This window comes from Salmo trutta, chromosome 26 (assembly GCF_901001165.1).
Source record: "Salmo trutta chromosome 26, fSalTru1.1, whole genome shotgun sequence".
In the NCBI taxonomy this organism is placed as follows: domain Eukaryota; kingdom Metazoa; phylum Chordata; class Actinopteri; order Salmoniformes; family Salmonidae; genus Salmo; species Salmo trutta.
This window is the reverse complement of record NC_042982.1, coordinates 36,634,211-36,655,755: the sequence shown is the minus strand read 5'-3', so window position 1 is coordinate 36,655,755 and position 21,545 is coordinate 36,634,211. Positions and strand designations below refer to the sequence as shown.

General features: G+C 48.9%; 1 protein-coding gene across 4 annotated transcripts in view; it reads right to left on the bottom strand.

Annotated features, from left to right (window-relative positions):
• Positions 1 to 299: 299 nt before the first annotated feature.
• Positions 300 to 21,545, bottom strand: part of LOC115163721 (arf-GAP with Rho-GAP domain, ANK repeat and PH domain-containing protein 1) — a gene marked incomplete at its 3' end in the record, with an annotated part of 106,523 nt that continues 85,277 nt past the window's right edge. For all 4 annotated transcript variants that reach the window (XM_029715860.1, XM_029715862.1, XM_029715861.1 and 1 more), the window contains 10 exon segments: positions 300 to 363; positions 9,167 to 9,226; positions 10,213 to 10,295; positions 10,392 to 10,537; positions 10,901 to 11,014; positions 13,420 to 13,537; positions 13,652 to 13,729; positions 18,159 to 18,248; positions 20,335 to 20,482; positions 20,557 to 20,662. In XM_029715860.1, coding sequence (XP_029571720.1) covers positions 300 to 363; positions 9,167 to 9,226; positions 10,213 to 10,295; positions 10,392 to 10,537; positions 10,901 to 11,014; positions 13,420 to 13,537; positions 13,652 to 13,729; positions 18,159 to 18,248; positions 20,335 to 20,482; positions 20,557 to 20,662 — 1,007 coding nt within the window.

Genomic DNA, 21,545 nt, shown 5'->3' with positions numbered 1-21,545 from the left:
GAATCATAATAACCAGTGAATCATAATAACCAGTGAATCATAATGACCAGTGAATCATAATGACCAGTGAATCATAATGACCAGTGAATCATAATAACCAGTGAATCATAATAACCAGTGTGACAGACAGAACAGTGAATCATAATAACCAGTGAATCATAATGACCAGTGAATCATAATGACCAGTGAATCATAATAACCAGTGAATCATAATGACCAGTGTTACAGACAGAACAGTGAATCATAATAACCAGTGAATCATAATGACCAGTGTGGCAGACAGTATTATGTCCTCTCACCTGGATAGTGAGGAAGGTGGAGAACCACTCCCTCATCTCTGTCTGAGTGTCACAACACAGATACCTACAGGGAAGATGGAAAGACAGAGAGGAGAGAGAAAGATTAACCTCAAGAAGAGTCCCCTAAGCAAGCTGGTCCTGAGGCTCTGTTCACAAACACAAACAGACCCCACAGAGCCCCAGGACAGCAACACAATCAGACCCAACCAAATCAAGAGCAAACTAAAAGTTAATTATTTCCAATGTATCAAGTAATGAACAAAAAAAAATTGCAATCTAGAATGCTATTTGGCCCGAAACAGAGAGTACACAGAGGCAGAATACCTGACCACTGTGACTGACACAAAATTAAGGAAACTTTGACTATATATAGAGTCAGTGAGCATAGCCTTGCTATTGAGAAAGGCTGCCGTAGGCAGACCTGGCTCTCAAGAGAAGACAGGCTATGTGCACAAATGAGGTGGAAACTGAGCTGCACTTCCTAACCTCCTACCAAATGTATGACCATATTAGAGACACATATTTCCCTCAGATTACACAGATCCACAAAGAATTTGAAAACAAACCCAATTTTGATAAACTCCCATATCTACTGGGTGAAATACCACAGTGTGCCATCACAGCAGCAAGATTTGTGACCTGTTGCCACAAGAAAAGGTCAACCAGTGAAGAACAAACACCATTGTAAATACAACCCATATTTATGTTTATTAATTTATTAGAGAAGAGGGAGAGAGTGAGACAGAGACTTAGGTAAGTAGACCTAGTGCACATTACCACGCACATTACCCCAACCTCCCCTATCTCACACACAGTGTCTGGTCAAAGTCCCCTGGGCGTCAACAGACAGTACCTGGTCAAAGTCCCCTGGGCGTCAACACACAGTGCCTGGTCAAAGTCCCCTGGGCGTCAACACACAGTGTCTGGTCAAAGTCTCCTGGGCGTCAACACACAGTACCTGGTCAAAGTCCCCTGGGCGTCAACACACAGTGCCTGGTCAAAGTCCCCTGGGCGTCAACACACAGTGTCTGGTCAAAGTCCCCTGGGCGTCAACACACAGTGCCTGGTCAAAGTCCCCTGGGCGTCAACACACAGTGTCTGGTCAAAGTCTCCTGGACGTCAACACACAGTGCCTGGTCAAAGTCCCCTGGGCGTCAACACACAGTGCCTGGTCAAAGTCCCCTGGGCGTCAACACACAGTGCCTGGTCAAAGTCCCCTGGGCGTCAACACACAGTGCCTGGTCAAAGTCTCCTGGGCGTCAACACACAGTGTCTGGTCAAAGTCTCCTGGGCGTCAACACACAGTACCTGGTCAAAGTCCCCTGGGCGTCAACACACAGTGTCTGGTCAAAGTCTCCTGGGCGTCAACACACAGTACCTGGTCAAAGTCCCCTGGGCGTCAACACACAGTGTCTGGTCAAAGTCCCCTGGACGTCAACACACAGTGCCTGGTCAAAGTCCCCTGGACGTCAACACACAGTGCCTGGTCAAAGTCCCCTGGACGTCAACACACAGTGCCTGGTCAAAGTCCCCTGGGCGTCAACACACAGTGCCTGGTCAAAGTCCCCTGGACGTCAACACACAGTGAGTCCTAATTTAAACGAGAGTCAGTGATTAGAGTCGAGTGTGTTTCACACCTCAGCGATGATGTCACCAGACCCACACAGAGTCGCCCCCTTCAACAACTCCACTTTCTCTAACAGCTAAACTACACAACATTGACACAGCCATGGAGTTATGACACACACAGCTCTGCTCTTCCTCACAGCAGGGAGCTCATCAGGCCATTGGTTAGTTAAAGCGTGTTATGCCCCAAACACTTTAATCGGTTTTCCCTCAATACAACGGGAACAACTGGTTCACTGTTCTGTCACACTAATAACTAGGATCAATTTGGAAGTATATTCTCTCTCTCTCTCTCTCTCTCTCCCCCCCCCCCCTCTCTCTCTCCCTCCCCCCCTCCATCTTACTCCCCATCTTTCTCTCTCTCTAGTGATAATGGGCCTCTGTACGCCTATGTAGATATTCCATTAAAAAAATATACAAATCAGTTTCCAGCTACAATAGTCATTTACAACATGTATTACCTGTAAAAAACAAGGACATTTCTAAGTGACCCCAAACTGTTGAACGGTAGTGTATGTTTATATTGAGTAGTTGAGTTGTTTTAAAGGTTATATTGTCTCACTAAGTATGTATAGGGGGGGGTGGGATCGTTGAGGTTGGTTCCCTCCAGGGCGTAACCAGCGGGAGGGGTGGTTGTAATGACCACTCGGAGGTTTACAGTTTGAAAAACATAAATCGGCGGCATGGGGTGAAGATTCCCGCTGCGACAAGTTGTTGGGTGGAAGAATGTAGTTTAGCAGTGGGCGCTATCATTGGGTATGACGGCATAAAATCAGCCTCAAGGATGAATAGCGCTGTAGTCATTTTCTTAGATTCTATTGAAAAGGTGAATCCGATAGTTGAGTGGTGTTGTGTTGATGGAGACAGACATCTATATTCCTTCTTATGAATCCGGCGAAGGAAGTTCTACTTTCTAACGTGCCTCCATTCATTAGGGATGAAGTGTTGGAGCGAGAGTTATCTACAATAGAGAAGGTTCTTTTTGGATGCAAATCTCCTTTGCTGAAACATGTCGTGTCTCATAGGAGACAAGTGCACAGGAATTTAAAGAAGGATACTGACCAACTGAATTTAGTGTTCAGTTTCAAGATTGACTATGTGTTCTACGCTTCTACTGAATCAATGAAATGCTTTGGGTGTGGAAGAGAGGGGCATTTGGTACGTTATTGTCCAGAGAACGAGCGCACAGAGCCGGATAGCAGCTCTAGCGCTGGTGCAGCTAAAGCACCACTGAGAAGGGATGAACAGGCTGAGGGTTCAGGAGAAGGGAGAAGGTGGGCAGATGTGGTGGGAGAAATATGAAAGGAGAGGAATATGGCTATGGGGGCAGTAGTGGTAGAGCAAGGAAGGGGGGGGCAGTAGGTGAGACTGTGATTGAGGTCGCTGAGGGGTGCTGGAGAATGAAATGGGAGTTCAAGAGGAGAGGGAAGTAATGGAAAATGAAGCAGCTGTTTTCAAACTAGCGAAGAGGAAGAATTTAAGGGGGGACGAAGGTTCTAATTCTAACAGGAAGGTAGAGATTGATAAATCAGTTGAGGATAAACAGGAAGTAGAGATTGATAAATCAGTTGAGGATAAACAGGAAGTAGAGATTGATAAATCAGTTGAGGATAAACAGGAAGTAGAGATTGATAAATCAGTTGAGGATAAACAGGAAGTAGAGATTGATAAATCAGTTGAGGATAAACAGGAAGGTAGAGATTGATAAATCAGTTGAGGATAAACAGGAAGTAGAGATTGATAAATCAGTTGAGGATAAACAGGAAGGTAGAGATTGATAAATCAGTTGAGGATAAACAGGAAGTAGAGATTGATAAATCAGTTGAGGATAAACAGGAAGTAGAGATGATAAATCAGTTGAGGACAGACAGGAAGTAGAGATGGTGGAGTTCCCTTCTGGGGATGACAGCTAGGAATCGGATGCCTCACAACAAAATAGCGAGAGAAATGGGGTGGAACGGAGGTATGGGATTGAAAAGGTTCGGCAATTTCTGAATTTGACAAAAGGGAAGAAATATATGCAGGATTATAATGTAACAGATTTTTTCCCTGAAAGGGAATGGTTTATTGAATCAGCAAAGTTTCTGATGTCAAAAGTAACGGGTGGAGGTTTGACAAGCCCTGAAATTGCTAGACTAAAGAAAGTGGTCACGAGAGTGACAAGTGAGGTAAATTCTAAAGGAAATGAAAGAGTCCAGTCTCAGCCTTAACTCTGTAAAGAGATGTGTTTTCTGTCTGTTTTTTCCCCCCCAGCCTTAAGATTTCTTCTTTAAAATGTAAATGGGGCAAGAGACGGGAAAAAAAGAGCCTCTAGTGTATGGGTTAATAAAGGGAAAGGGAAGTGACAAAAGTTTTCTACAAGAAATGCATAGTAATATGGAAAATGACAGGGGGGGGGCAATGATGTGTAGTCATAAAAACTCAAACTGGGGTTTGTGGCCATCCTGTTCTCAAAAGGGTTTTTGCCTTTATCATACGAGGTTGAAGAGGTAGTTGTGAAAACATCACTATGTGTTTAATACATGTATATTCCCCAGTAGAGGTAGTTGTGAAAACATCACTATGTGTTTAATAAATGTATATTCCCCAGTAGAGGTAGTTGTGAAAACATCACTATGTGTTTAATAAATGTATATTCCCCAGTAGAGGAAGTTGTGAAAACATCACTATGTGTTTAATAAATGTATATTCCCCAGTAGAGGTAGTTGTGAAAACATCACTATGTGTTTAATAAATGTATATTCCCCAGTAGAGGTAGTTGTGAAAACATCACTATGTGTTTAATAAATGTATATTCCCCAGTAGAGGAAGTTGTGAAAACATCACTATGTGTTTAATAAATGTATATTCCCCAGTAGAGGTAGTTGAGAGGGAATGTTTTTTAGAGACATTATCAAATACCATTGAGAAATGTAATACTGAGGATGATTAATTTCTTGCTGGGGATTTTAACTGCACAGTCAGTGATTTAGATAGAAAACACAAAGAACCTCATATAGCCTCAAGGACTTTTTAAAAATGCCTTATTTTAACACATGAACTATGTGATATTTGGTGGAGCCAACATGGAGGTAGGAGACAGAACACATGGTCTAATGTGAGAGAGAACACCATCTCTCTGACCAGGTTAGATAGGTTTTATTGTAACACTGTGTGATATTTGGAGCCAACATGGAGGTAGGAGACAGAACACATGGGCCCATGTGAGAGAGAACACCATCTCTCTGACCAGGTTAGATAGGTTTTATTGTTTTGAGCATCAATCTCAGGTCTGTAAATCCAGTGTGATAACCCCAGTGGGATGTTATGATCATTGTTTAGTAACAGAGGTGGTGGACATTAACACTGTATAACCCACATGTGCATACTGGCATTTTAATAACTTTATTGAGTGATGCTCACTTCAGGAAATGTTTTAGTTTTTTTCTGGGAGAGGTGGAGGTCTGAAAGGAGAGTTTTGTATCTCTTCCCAGACTAGGGAACATCCAGATTCAACAATTCTGTAATCAATACACTATGAATGTAACCAGAGATATGACCAGATCAATGAACGCCCCAGAGTCTGAAATAGTGGAACTCCTGACGTTAGTTTAGACCACAGGAGATCGAGGCCATATTCAGGCACTCAAGAGGAAAAGCAGCCTCTCATTGGCAAACCTGCTGGGTATCAGAATACAGGGGTCATTGGTAGACCTGCTGGGTATCAGAGTACAGGGGGATGTGGTAGACCTGCTGGGTATCAGAGTACAGGGGGATGTGGCAGACCTGCTGGGTATCAGAGTACAGGGGGCATTGGTAGACCTGCTGGGTATCAGAGTACAGGGGGCATTGGCAGACCTGCTGGGTATCAGAGTACAGGGGGCATTGGCAGACCTGCTGGGTATCAGAGTACAGGGGGCATTGGTAGACCTGCTGGGTATCAGAGTACAGGGGGATGTGGTAGACCTGCTGGGTATCAGAGTACAGGGGGATGTGGTAGACCTGCTGGGTATCAGAGTACAGGGGGATGTGGTAGACCTGCTGGGTATCAGAGTACAGGGGGCATTGGCAGACCTGCTGGGTATCAGAGTACAGGGGGCATTGGTAGACCTGCTGGGTATCAGAGTACAGGGGGCATTGGTAGACCTGCTGGGTATCAGAGTACAGGGGGATGTGGTAGACCTGCTGGGTATCAGAGTACAGGGGGCATTGGTAGACCTGCTGGGTATCAGAGTACAGGGGGCATTGGCAGACCTGCTGGGTATCAGAGTACAGGGGGCATTGGTAGACCTGCTGGGTATCAGAGTACAGGGGGATGTGGTAGACCTGCTGGGTATCAGAGTACAGGGGGATGTGGCAGACCTGCTGGGTATCAGAGTACAGGGGGCATTGGTAGACCTGCTGGGTATCAGAGTACAGGGGGATGTGGCAGACCTGCTGGGTATCAGAATACAGGGGTCATTGGTAGACCTGCTGGGTATCAGAGTACAGGGGGCATTGGTAGACCTGCTGGGTATCAGAGTACAGGGGGATGTGGTAGACCTGCTGGGTATCAGAGTACAGGGGGTATTGGTGAGAAGTACATTTCAGGGAATCTCTGAAATGGATGCCTCATCCAAATTTTTCTTTGGTTTAGAGAAATTGAATGGACAAAGAAAAATTATTCATTGCCTCAAATCATCTGTTGGACAAGAGCTCACTAGACCTAGTGAAATTAGAAAGAGGGCAGTAGAGTTCTATGCTGAGCTCTACAAGTGAAATTAGAAAGAGGGCAGTAGAGTTCTATGCTGAGCTCTACAAGTGAAATTAGAAAGAGGGCAGTAGAGTTCTATGCTGAGCTCCACAAGTGGAATTAGAAAGAGGACAGTAGAGTTCTATGCTGAGCTCTACAAGTGGAATTAGAAAGAGGGCAGTAGAGTTCTATGCTGAGCTCTACAAGTGGAATTAGAAAGAGGGCAGTAGAGTTCTATGCTGAGCTCTACAAGTGAAATTAGAAAGAGGACAGTAGAGTTCTATGCTGAGCTCTACAAGTGAAATTAGAAAGAGGACAGTAGAGTTCTATGCTGAGCTCTACAAGTGGAATTAGAAAGAGGGCAGGAGAGTTCTATGCTGAGCTCTACAAGTGGAATTAGAAAGAGGACAGTAGAGTTCTATGCTGAGCTCTACAAGTGAAATTAGAAAGAGGACAGTAGAGTTCTATGCTGAGCTCTACAAGTGGAATTAGAAAGAGGACAGTAGAGTTCTATGCTGAGCTCTACAAGTGGAATTAGAAAGAGGACAGTAGAGTTCTATGCTGAGCTCTACAAGTGGAATTAGAAAGAGGACAGTAGAGTTCTATGCTGAGCTCTACAAGTGGAATTAGAAAGAGGGCAGTAGAGTTCTATGCTGAGCTCTACAAGTGGAATTAGAAAGAGGACAGTAGAGTTCTATGCTGAGCTCTACAAGTGGAATTAGAAAGAGGGCAGTAGAGTTCTATGCTGAGCTCTACAAGTGGAATTAGAAAGAGGGAATAGAGGGCAGTAGAGTTCTATGCTGAGCTCTACAAGTGGAATTAGAAAGAGGGCAGTAGAGTTCTATGCTGAGCTCTACAAGTGGAATTAGAAAGAGGGCAGTAGAGTTCTATGCTGAGCTCTACAAGTGGAATTAGAAAGAGGGCAGTAGAGTTCTATGCTGAGCTCTACAAGTGGAATTAGAAAGAGGGCAGTAGAGTTCTATGCTGAGCTCTACAAGTGGAATTAGAAAGAGGGCAGTAGAGTTCTATGCTGAGCTCTACAAGTGGAATTAGAAAGAGGGCAGTAGAGTTCTATGCTGAGCTCTACAAGTGGAATTAGAAAGAGGATAAAACAGTGACACAGCAGTTCCTTGGTGGGCTCCCACAGGTGGCTGCAGAAGCTCAGGTTGAACTAGAACAGCCATTGTCTTTGCAGGAGCTTTACACTGCTTTAAAAGGCATGGGAAATGGAAGGGCACTGGGTATTGATGGGCTTCCCGTTGACTTTTTGAAGTATTTTTGTTGGGAGAGGATTGGCTAGCAGTAGTTAATGATAGTTTGACCGGAGGGTTACTACCAATAAGCTGCAGAACGGCTGTCCTCATCCTACTGCCAACAAAGGGTGACCCTAAGGAGGTGAAGAACTAGAGGCCGGTGACCTTAATGTGCACTGATTAGAAGATCCTGTCCACCAGGCTGAGGGAGGTGATGGGGCAAATCATACACACGGACCAGTCCTACTGTGTTCTCTGCAGGCAGACAGGGGATAACATTTCCCTGATTCTGGAGGTTGTTCTCTCATGTCATACAGGAGGCCACTATTATTGTTAACAATGTGGTTGCCTCTGCACTGTGGCATGGGTTGGTATGTTTAGAGGCACCGTCTGGCCTTCTGGCCAAGATGCAGGCAATTATTGTAGATTTATTTTGGGATAAACATCATTGGGTTCCAAAAAGTGTTTTGTGTCAGCAGAAGAGTGGATTATGCTCAAGAGTTACCAGAAAAAGGAACCAGATGAAGACGCCCCATTTCCCAGAATAGGCATTACATCCAATATTTCAGAGTTGGACAGAAAGGTGTTATTAGTAGATTTGAGAGGGTTGGAAGAGGTGGGATTGGATGAGGTGAATGGGAAGGAGTTATATAGGGGGTGTGTCAAGGTTTTAAAAAAAGATCATTTGAAAAATAGAAAAGACACTCCTTGTAGGGTAAAACTGGACCTTGATGACAAGGTAAAGCCAGCATGGAGAGCACTGTACAAACCACCGTTACAAAAGGTACTGGTGATATGCAATGCAGGGTGTTGTATCTGTTATTAATTCAGATGTTGGAGATTGATGTCCTTTTTGTAATATAAGAGAAACGATTTCACACAGTTTTTTGGATTGTGAGAGGATAAAGCCTCTTCTTGAAATACTATAGTCTTTGTTTACAGCTGTAGGGGAGATTTTCAATAACACTGATTTTATTTGGGGGTTTCAATACAGTAAGCAGCAGAAAATAAACAACTGTTACATTTTATTTTGGGACAAGCTAAGATGTCCATTTTTCTGAGTAGGAAAATAAAGATAGACAAGGGATATGGTAAGGATAGAAGATGTGTTTTTAAAGGATTAGTCATAAAAGTGGATTTTGAGTTCTTCTGGGCTGTAAAAGATCTCCCATTGCAGACATCTATTCCCTGGTGTATGTAGCTCAGTAGGCCTCCAGATATACTGGCCATACTGCATAGCATACACAGACAGAGGACACACACATTCAGGGACTCACCATTGCTGCTTCTCTGGCTTCTCCTGTTTTTCACTTTTATAGATCACAGTCAGACCCCAACTACAGAGAGAGAGAGAGAGAGAGGTGTTCTGACCAGGCAGGAAGAGAGGACAGAGAGGTGTTCTGACCAGGCAGGAGGAGAGGACAGAGAGGTGTTCTGACCAGGCAGGAGGAGAGGACAGAGAGGTGTTCTGACCAGGCAGGAGGAGAGGACAGAGAGGTGTTCTGACCAGGCAGGAGGAGAGGACAGACAGGTGTTCTGACCAGGCAGGAGGAGAGGACAGACAGGTGTTCTGACCAGGCAGGAAGAGAGGACAGAGAGGTGTTCTGACCAGGCAGGAGGAGAGGACAGAGAGGTGTTCTGACCAGGCAGGAGGAGAGGACAGAGAGGTGTTCTGACCAGGCAGGAGGAGAGGACAGAGAGATGTTCTGACCAGGCAGGAAGAGAGGACAGAGAGGTGTTCTGACCAGGCAGGAGGAGAGGACAGAGAGGTGTTCTGACCAGGCAGGAGGAGAGGACAGAGAGGTGTTCTGACCAGGCAGGAAGAGAGGACAGAGAGGTGTTCTGACCAGGCAGGAGGAGAGGACAGAGAGGTGTTCTGACCAGGCAGGAGGAGAGGACAGAGAGGTGTTCTGACCAGGCAGGAGGAGAGGACAGACAGATGTTCTGACCAGGCAGGAAGAGAGGACAGAGAGGTGTTCTGACCAGGCAGGAGGAGAGGACAGAGAGGTGTTCTGACCAGGCAGGAGGAGAGGACAGAGAGGTGTTCTGACCAGGCAGGAGGAGAGGACAGAGAGGTGTTCTGACCAGGCGGGAGGAGAGGACAGAGAGGTGTTCTGACCAGGCAGGAGGAGAGGACAGACAGATGTTCTGACCAGGCAGGAGGAGAGGACAGAGAGGTGTTCTGACCAGGCGGGAGGAGAGGACAGAGAGGTGTTCTGACCAGGCAGGAGGAGAGGACAGAGAGGTGTTCTGACCAGGCGGGAGGAGAGGACAGAGAGGTGTTCTGACCAGGCAGGAGGAGAGGACAGAGAGGTGTTCTGACCAGGTGGGTGGTCGTAGTTTCTTCTTGATGCCTAGATAGACCCTCAGGTTCTTCACCTGCCACTCCCTCTCTGGACGATTACTCTACAGGGACACAAAACAGACAGATTAGCTTCAATCCCAGCGTGTGTGTGTGTGTGTGTGTGTGTGTGTGTGTGTGTGTGTGTGTGTGTGTCTTACCCGAACTTCCTTATACATCCTGAGGGAGACAGTGTTGAGGATGAAGTAGCGGTCGTGGAAGCTGCCGGTGTTCAGTCCCAATCCCAGAATGCTCCTCTCTTCCCGGAACTTCACCATCCCGTGCTTGGACACATCCACTTTACTGGCTATGGGGGGACGGATCGTACCAAATCAGAAACAGTATAGGGGTAATAGTAGAGCTGAGAAGTCAATTCAGTTGTGTGTGAGCAGCCTGATCACTAGAAACAGACTTAGATTGCAGATGTTTGAAAAGGTCCTGAGAATGTGGATATATGCTCACAATAAAATAAATCCAACATTCACCCAGAAATGGGAGTGAACTGGAGCTGCTCAGAACACTGCACCACAGCAGGTCAACGCTCTAGCAAGCCATAACCCAACATTAACCACCCAGAACTAATGACTGTTCATCTTTGAGTTGTTTCCCTTTTAACCCAGTAAACCACATGTATGTGTGTGTGTTAGCGTGTGTTAGCGTGTGTGTGTACCAAGGTAGACGAGTATGGCCTCCATGGCCAGGTGTTTTTTGACCAGCAGGTGGGAGTCGGTACCCAGAGAGTGTAGGATGGGTAACACACGCTCCAGATGATGCAATGGACGCTCTGAGTGAGTGAGGAGAGACAAACAGAACAGAGCTTCAACAGCAGCATCACCTCTCCATCCTATATCTCTTTCCCCACCTCTCCACCCCATACCTCTTTCCCCACCTCCCCATCCCATACCTCTTTCCCCACCTCTCCACCCCATACCTCTGTCCCCACCTCTCCATCCCATACCTCTGTCCCCACCTCTCCATCCCATACCTCTTTCCCCACCTCCCCATCCCATACCTCTTTCCCCACCTCCCCATCCTATACCTCTGTCCCCACCTCTCCATCCCATACCTCTTTCCCCACCTCTCCATCCCATACCTCTTTCCCCACCTCCCCACCCCATACCTCTGTCCCCACCTCTCCATCTCATACCTCTGTCCCCACCTCTCCATCCCATACCTCTTTCCCCACCTCTCCACCCCATACCTCTGTCCCCACCTCTCCACCCCATACCTCTTTCCCCACCTCTCCATCCCATACCTCTTTCCCCACCTCTCCATCCCATACCTCTGTCCCCACCTCTCCACCCCATACCTCTGTCCCCACCTCTCCATCCCATACCTCTGTCCCCACCTCTCCATCCCATACCTCTGTCCCCACCTCTCCATCCCATACCTCTTTCCCCACCTCCCCATCCCATACCTCTTTCCCCACCTCTCCATCCCATACCTCTTTCCCCACCTCTCCACCCCATACCTCTGTCCCCACCTCTCCATCCCATACCTCTGTCCTCACCTCTCCATCCCATACCTCTTTCCCCACCTCTCCACCCCATACCTCTGTCCCCACCTCTCCATCCCATACCTCTGTCCCCACCTCTCCATCCCATACCTCTGTCCCCACCTCTCCATCCCATACCTCTGTCCCCACCTCTCCATCCCATACCTCTGTCCCCACCTCTCCACCCCATACCTCTGTCCCCACCTCTCCATCCCATACCTCTGTCCCCACCTCCTCCACCCATACCTCTGTCCCCACCTCTCCACCCCATACCTCTTTCCCCACCTCTCCATCCCATACCTCTTTCCCCACCTCTCCACCCCATACCTCTTTCCCCACCTCTCCACCCCATACCTCTTTCCCCACCTTCTCACCCATGACCTCTTTCCCCACCTCTCCACCCCATACCTCTGTCCCCACCTCTCCACCCCATACCTCTTTCCCCACCTCTCCACCCCATACCTCTGTCCCCACCTCTCCATCTCATACCTCTGTCCCCACCTCTCCACCCCATACCTCTTTCCCCACCTCTCCACCCCATACCTCTGTCCCCACCTCTCCATCTCATACCTCTGTCCCCACCTCTCCACCCCATACCTCTTTCCCCACCTCTCCACCCCATACCTCTTTCCCCACCTCTCCATCCCATACCTCTTTCCCCACCTCTCCTTTATCCTCTCTCTCTATATATGCAGTATATATACACTACATCTGACCTCATCTCTCTCCACTCACCGGTCTCCTCCTTCTGGCTGACCTCCCATCTCTCTCCACTCACCGGTCTCCTCATTCTGGCTGACCTCTCATCTCTCTCCACTCACCGATCTACTTCTGGCTGACCTCTCATCTCTCTCCACTCACCGATCTACTTCTGGCTGACCTCCCATCTCTCTCCACTCACCGGTCTCCTCCTTCTGGCTGACCTCCCATCTCTCTCCACTCACCGGTCTCCTCATTCTGGCTGACCTCCCATCTCTCTCCACTCACCGATCTACTTCTGGCTGACCTCTCATCTCTCTCCACTCACCGATCTACTTCTGGCTGACCTCTCATCTCTCTCCACTCACCGATCTACTTCTGGCTGACCTCCCATCTCTCTCCACTCACCGGTCTCCTCCTTCTGGCTGACCTCCCATCTCTCTCCACTCACCGGTCTCCTCATTCTGGCTGACCTCCCATCTCTCTCCACTCACCGATCTACTTCTGGCTGACCTCCCATCTCTCTCCACTCACCGATCTACTTCTGGCTGACCTCTCATCTCTCTCCACTCACCGATCTACTTCTGGCTGACCTCTCATCTCTCTCCACTCACCGATCTACTTCTGGCTGACCCCCCATCTCTCTCCACTCACCGATCTCCTCCTTCTGGCTGACCTCTCATCTCTCTCCACTCACCAATCTACTTCTGGCTGACCTCTCATCTCTCTCCACTCACCGATCTCCTCCTTCTGGCTGACCTCTCATCTCTCTCCACTCACCGGTCTCCTCCTTCTGGCTGACCTCTCATCTCTCTCCACTCACCGGTCTCCTCCTTCTGGCTGACCTCTCATCTCTCTCCACTCACCGGTCTCCTCCTTCTGGCTGACCTCTCATCTCTCTCCACTCACCGGTCTCCTCCTTCTGGCTGACCTCTCATCTCTCTCCACTCACCGATCTCCTCCTTCTGGCTGACCTCTCATCTCTCTCCACTCACCGATCTCCTCCTTCTGGCTGACCTCCCAGCAGCTCCAGTAGTCTTTCTCTCTGACCTGGATCTTCCGCCGGTCCAGAATCTCACAGGTCAACTCTGCTGCCGTCATAGAACCAGGGATCTAGAGGGGAGAGCAGTGGAGGGAGTGACATTCTGGACCCCTCCTTACTCCATTTCCCTATCGTGATAAAGGTGAGGGCTTAAGGGTTAGTTAAGGTCAGAGGTGAGAGGTCACCTTGACATGCTGCTCTGCCGTCTCCTTCTTCTCCTCCAGGTACACTGTACAAATGAAGTCACCTGCTGACCCCGACGCCTGCACAACACACACACACACACGCACACGCGCACACGCGCACACACGCACACACACGCACACACACGTTAAAGCACATTGGGTTACAGCAGAAAACTGCAAAATCATGAGTTTGTGTGACTCACAGGAACGCTGGAGTTGAGGAGATGTGTGTGAGTGTACTGTATTACTCACAGGAACGCTGGAGTTGAGGAGATGTGTGTGAGTGTACTGTATTACTCACAGGAACGCTGGAGTTGAGGAGATGTGTGTGAGTGTACTGTATTACTCACAGGAACGCTGGAGTTGAGGAGATGTGTGTGAGTGTACTGTATTACTCACAGGAACGCTGGAGTTGAGGAGATGTGTGTGAGTGTACTGTATTACTCACAGGAACGCTGGAGTTGAGGAGATGTGTGTGAGTGTACTGTATTACTCACAGGGACGCTGGAGTTGAGGAGATGTGTGTGAGTGTACTGTATTACTCACAGGAACGCTGGAGTTGAGGAGATGTGTGTGAGTGTACTGTATTACTCACAGGAACGCTGGAGTTGAGGAGATGTGTGTGAGTGTACTGTATTACTCACAGGAACGCTGGAGTTGAGGAGATGTGTGTGAGTGTACTGTATTACTCACAGGAACGCTGGAGTTGAGGAGATGTGTGTGAGTGTACTGTATTACTCACAGGAACGCTGGAGTTGAGGAGGTGTGTGTGAGTACTGTATTACTCACAGGAACGCTGGAGTTGAGGAGATGTGTGTGAGTGTACTGTATTACTCACAGGAACGCTGGAGTTGAGGTGTGTGTGAGTACTGTATTACTCACAGGAACGCTGGAGTTGAGGAGGTGTGTGTGAGTACTGTATTACTCACAGGAACGCTGGAGTTGAGGAGATGTGTGTGAGTGTACTGTATTACTCACAGGAACGCTGGAGTTGAGGAGATGTGTGTGAGTGTACTGTATTACTCACAGGAACGCTGGAGTTGAGGAGATGTGTGTGAGTGTACTGTATTACTCACAGGAACGCTGGAGTTGAGGAGATGTGTGTGAGTGTACTGTATTACTCACAGGAACGCTGGAGTTGAGGAGATGTGTGTGAGTGTACTGTATTACTCACAGGAACGCTGGAGTTGAGGAGGTGTGTGTGAGTACTGTATTACTCACAGGAACGCTGGAGTTGAGGAGATGTGTGAGTGTACTGTATTACTCACAGGAACGCTGGAGTTGAGGAGATGTGTGTGAGTACTGTATTACTCACAGGAACGCTGGAGTTGAGGAGGTGTGTGTGAGTGTACTGTATTACTCACAGGAACGCTGGAGTTGAGGAGATGTGTGTGAGTGTACTGTATTACTCACAGGAACGCTGGAGTTGAGGAGGTGTGTGAGTGTACTGTATTACTCACAGGAACGCTGGAGTTGAGGAGATGTGTGTGAGTACTGTATTACTCACAGGAACGCTGGAGTTGAGGAGGTGTGTGTGAGTGTACTGTATTACTCACAGGAACGCTGGAGTTGAGGAGATGTGTGTGAGTGTACTGTATTACTCACAGGAACGCTGGAGTTGAGGAGGTGTGTGTGAGCACTGTATTACTCACAGGAACGCTGGAGTTGAGGAGATGTGTGTGAGTGTACTGTATTACTCACAGGAACGCTGGAGTTGAGGAGGTGTGTGTGAGTGTACTGTATTACTCACAGGAACGCTGGAGTTGAGGAGATGTGTGTGAGTGTACTGTATTACTCACAGGAACGCTGGAGTTGAGGAGATGTGTGTGAGTGTACTGTATTACTCACAGGAACGCTGGAGTTGAGGAGATGTGTGTGAGTGTACTGTATTACTCACAGGAACGCTGGAGTTGAGGAGGTGTGTGTGAGTACTGTATTACTCACAGGAACGCTGGAGTTGAGGAGATGTGTGTGAGTGTACTGTATTACTCACAGGAACGCTGGAGTTGAGGAGATGTGTGTGAGTGTACTGTATTACTCACAGGAACACTGGAGTTGAGGAGATGTGTGTGAGTGTACTGTATTACTCACAGGAACGCTGGAGTTGAGGAGGTGTGTGTGAGTACTGTATTACTCACAGGAACGCTGGAGTTGAGGAGATGTGTGTGAGTGTACTGTATTACTCACAGGAACGCTGGAGTTGAGGTGTGTGTGAGTACTGTATTACTCACAGGAACGCTGGAGTTGAGGAGGTGTGTGTGAGTACTGTATTACTCACAGGAACGCTGGAGTTGAGGAGATGTGTGTGAGTGTACTGTATTACTCACAGGAACGCTGGAGTTGAGGAGATGTGTGTGAGTGTACTGTATTACTCACAGGAACGCTGGAGTTGAGGAGGTGTGTGTGAGTGTACTGTATTACTCACAGGAACGCTGGAGTTGAGGAGATGTGTGTGAGTGTACTGTATTACTCACAGGAACGCTGGAGTTGAGGAGATGTGTGTGAGTGTACTGTATTACTCACAGGAACGCTGGAGTTGAGGAGGTGTGTGTGAGTACTGTATTACTCACAGGAACGCTGGAGTTGAGGAGATGTGTGAGTGTACTGTATTACTCACAGGAACGCTGGAGTTGAGGAGATGTGTGTGAGTACTGTATTACTCACAGGGACGCTGGAGTTGAGGAGGTGTGTGTGAGTGTACTGTATTACTCACAGGAACGCTGGAGTTGAGGAGATGTGTGTGAGTGTACTGTATTACTCACAGGAACGCTGGAGTTGAGGAGATGTGTGTGAGTGTACTGTATTACTCACAGGAACGCTGGAGTTGAGGAGATGTGTGTGAGTACTGTATTACTCACAGGAACGCTGGAGTTGAGGAGATGTGTGTGAGTGTACTGTATTACTCACAGGAACGCTGGAGTTGAGGAGATGTGTGTGAGTGTACTGTATTACTCACAGGAACGCTGGAGTTGAGGAGGTGTGTGTGAGTGTACTGTATTACTCACAGGAACGCTGGAGTTGAGGAGGTGTGTGAGTGTACTGTATTACTCACAGGAACGCTGGAGTTGAGGAGATGTGTGTGAGTGTACTGTATTACTCACAGGAACGCTGGAGTTGAGGAGATGTGTGTGAGTGTACTGTATTACTCACAGGAACGCTGGAGTTGAGGAGATGTGTGTGAGTGTACTGTATTACTCACAGGAACGCTGGAGTTGAGGAGGTGTGTGTGAGTGTACTGTATTACTCACAGGAACGCTGGAGTTGAGGAGGTGTGTGAGTGTACTGTATTACTCACAGGAACGCTGGAGTTGAGGAGATGTGTGTGAGTACTGTATTACTCACAGGAACGCTGGAGTTGAGGAGGTGTGTGTGAGTGTACTGTATTACTCACAGGAACGCTGGAGTTGAGGAGATGTGTGTGAGTGTACTGTATTACTCACAGGAACGCTGGAGTTGAGGAGGTGTGTGAGTGTACTGTATTACTCACAGGAACGCTGGAGTTGAGGAGATGTGTGTGAGTACTGTATTACTCACAGGAACGCTGGAGTTGAGGAGGTGTGTGTGAGTGTACTGTATTACTCACAGGAACGCTGGAGTTGAGGAGATGTGTGTGAGTGTACTGTATTACTCACAGGAACGCTGGAGTTGAGGAGGTGTGTGTGAGTACTGTATTACTCACAGGAACGCTGGAGTTGAGGAGATGTGTGTGAGTGTACTGTATTACTCACAGGAACGCTGGAGTTGAGGAGGTGTGTGTGAGTGTACTGTATTACTCACAGGAACGCTGGAGTTGAGGAGATGTGTGTGAGTGTACTGTATTACTCACAGGAACGCTGGAGTTGAGGAGATGTGTGTGAGTGTACTGTATTACTCACAGGAACGCTGGAGTTGAGGAGATGTGTGTGAGTGTACTGTATTACTCACAGGAACGCTGGAGTTGAGGAGGTGTGTGTGAGTACTGTATTACTCACAGGAACGCTGGAGTTGAGGAGATGTGTGTGAGTGTACTGTATTACTCACAGGAACGCTGGAGTTGAGGAGGTGTGTGTGAGTGTACTGTATTACTCACAGGAACGCTGGAGTTGAGGAGATGTGTGTGAGTGTACTGTATTACTCACAGGAACGCTGGAGTTGAGGAGATGTGTGTGAGTGTACTGTATTACTCACAGGAACGCTGGAGTTGAGGAGATGTGTGTGAGTGTACTGTATTACTCACAGGAACGCTGGAGTTGAGGAGGTGTGTGTGAGTACTGTATTACTCACAGAACGCTGGAGTTGAGGAGATGTGTGTGAGTGTACTGTATTACTCACAGGAACGCTGGAGTTGAGGAGGTGTGTGTGAGTGTACTGTATTACTCACAGGAACGCTGGAGTTGAGGAGATGTGTGTGAGTGTACTGTATTACTCACAGGAACGCTGGAGTTGAGGAGGTGTGTGTGAGTGTACTGTATTACTCACAGGAACGCTGGAGTTGAGGAGGTGTGTGTGAGTGTACTGTATTACTCACAGGAACGCTGGAGTTGAGGTTCAACTTCTCTCGGACTTTAATGATGGCCGTGATCTCATCCAGCTGCCTTTTCAGCTGCTGCTCGTCCACCTGAACCGCAACACAACCACACTCGGTCAACCACACTCGGTCAACCACACTCGGTCAACCACACACGGTCAACCACACTCGGTCAACCACACTCGGTCAACCACACACGGTCAACCACACAACAACATGTATAACCGGTAAAACACCACTGACCACCTCACACTGCAGCCATCCCCCTACCACACACTGCAGCCATCCCCCTACCACACACTGCAGCCATCCCCCTACCACACACTGCAGCCATCCCCCTACCACACACTGCAGCCATCCACTTACCAAACATGCAGCCATCCCCCTACCAAACATGCAGCCATCCCCCTACCACACACTGCAGCCATCCCCCTACCACACATTGCAGCCATCCCCCTACCACACACTGCAGCCATCCCCCTACCACACACTGCAGCCATCCCCCTACCACACACTGCAGCCATCCCCCTACCACACACTGCAGCCATCCCCCTACCTCACACTGCAGCCATCCCCCTACCTCACACTGCAGCCATCCCCTACCTCACACTGCAGCCATCCCCCTACCAAACATGCAGCCATCCACTTACCAAACATGCAGCCATCCCCCTACCAAACATGCAGCCATCCCCCTACCAAACATGCAGCCATCCCCCTACCAAACATGCAGCCATCCCCCTACCAAACATGCAGCCATCCCCCTACCAAACATGCAGCCATCCCCCTACCAAACATGCAGCCATCCACTTACCAAACATGCAGCCATCCCCCTACCAAACATGCAGCCATCCCTTTACCAAACATGCAGCCATCCCCCTACCAAACATGCAGCCATGCCCCTACCAAACATGCAGCCATGCCCCTACCAAACATGCAGCCATCCCCCTACATGCAGCCATGCCCCTACCACACATGCAGCCATCCCCCTACCACACATGCAGCCATCCGCCTACCACACATGCAGCCATCCGCCTACCACACATGCAGCCATCCGCATACCACACATGCAGCCATCCCCCTACCAAACATGCAGCCATCCCCCTACCAAACATGCAGCCATCCCCCTACCACACACTGTAGCCATCCCCCTACCAAACATGCAGCCATCCGCCTACCACACACTGTAGCCATGCCCCTACCAAACATGCAGCCATCCGCCTACCAAACATGCAGCCATCCGCCTATCAAACATGCAGCCATCCCCCTACCACACACTGTAGCCATCCGCCTACCAAACATGCAGCCATCCCCCTACCACACTGTAGCCATCCGCCTACCAAACATGCAGCCATCCCCCTACCAAACATGCAGCCATCCCCCTACCAAACAAGCAACCATCCGCCTACCAAACATGCAGCCATCCCCCTACCAAACATGCAGCCATCCCCCTACCACACACTGCAGCCATCCGCCTACCAAACATGCAGCCATCCGCCTACCAAACATGCAGCCATCCGCCTACCAAACATGCAGCCATCCACCTACCACACACTGCAGCCATCCCCCTACCAAACATGCAGCCATCCCCCTACCAAACATGCAGCCATCCCCCTACCAAACACTGCAGCCATCCCCCTACCACACACTGCAGCCATCCCCCTACCACACACTGCAGCCATCCCCCTACCACACACTGCAGCCATCCCCCTACCACACACTGCAGCCATCCCCCTACCAAACATGCAGCTATCCGCCTACCAAACATGCAGCCATCCGCCTACAAAACATGCAGCCATCCCCCTACCACACACTGTAGCCACCCCCCTACCACACACGGTCTGTAATGACATCTCTAGCACTGAGATGCGAACCAGCGGCCTTCTGGTTACAGGTTCAATGCTCTTAACCGCTAGGCTACCTGCCGCCTCTATGAGGTTAGGGGTCAGGGGTTAGAGTTAACAGGGTCTCTGACCTCAAAGACATCTGTGTAGTGCTCTATGAGGTCAGGGGTTAGAGCTAACAGGGTCTCTGACCTCAAAGACGTCCGTGTAGTGCTCTATGAGGTTAGGGGTCAGGGGTTAGAGTTAACAGGGTCTCTGACCTCAAAGACGTCCGTGTAGTGCTCTATGAGTTCAGGGGTTAGGGGTCAGGGGTCAGTGCTAACAGGGTCTCTGACCTCAAAGACGTCCGTGTAGTGCTCTATGAGTTCCTCTACGACGCGTCCAGCTGTGTAGTCCTTCCCGTCGCTCTGGAACAGTGTTGGGCCAAATACTATAGCCAGGTTATGGAGATTCATCTGGTTCAGCTCTGCAAACCGCTGCACACTGTGGACAACACACACACCGTTACACTCTGAGCGGAGGGGGGGTGTGTGTGTGTGTGTGTGTGTGTGTCTCACCAGTAGAGGTGGTTGACCAGGGCTCGTAGTGTGGCCTTGTTGACTCTGGGCAGGCGGCTCAGCAGCAGCTGGTACTGAGAGATCTTCTTGCTCTCCTCTGGCACCACTGACAGACAACACACATGGTGTTGGAGTTGGGTGTAGGATACAGGGTGTAGGGGTTAGGGTGTAGGATACAGGGTGTAGGGGTTAGGGTGTAGGATACATGGTGTTGGGGTTAGGGTGTAGGATACAGGGTGTAGGGGTTAGGGTGTAGGATACAGGGTGTAGGGGTTAGGGTGTAGGATACATGGTGTTGGGGTTAGGGTGTAGGATACATGGTGTTGGGGTTAGGGTGTAGGAAACAGGGTGTAGAGGTTAGGGTGTAGGATACAGGGTGTTGGGGTTAGGGTGTAGGATACATGGTGTTGGGGTTAGGGTGTAGGATACATGGTGTAGGGGTTAGGGTGTAGGATACATGGTGTTGGGGTTAGGGTGTAGGATACATGGTGTTGGGGTTAGGGTGTAGGGGTTAGGGTGTAGGATACATGGAGTAGGGGTAAGGGTGTAGGATACATGGTGTAGGGGTTAGGGTGTAGGATACATGGTGTTGGGGTTAGGGTGTAGGATACAGGGTGTAGGGGTTAGGGTGTAGGATACAGGGTGTAGGGTTAGGGTGTAGGATACATGGTGTTGGGGTTAGGGTGTAGGGGTTAGGGTGTAGGATACATGGTGTAGGGGTAAGGGTGTAGGATACATGGTGTTGGGGTAAGGGTGTAGGATACATGGTGTTGGGGTTAGGGTGTAGGGGTTAGGGTGTAGGATACACGGTGTAGGGGTAAGGGTGTAGGATACATGGTGTAGGGGTTAGGGTGTAGGATACACAGTGTTGGGGTTAGGGTGTAGGGTTAGGGTGTAGGATACATGGTGTAGGGGTAAGGGTGTAGGATACATGGTGTAGGGGTTAGGGTGTAGGATACACAGTGTTGGGGTTAGGGTGTAGGATACAT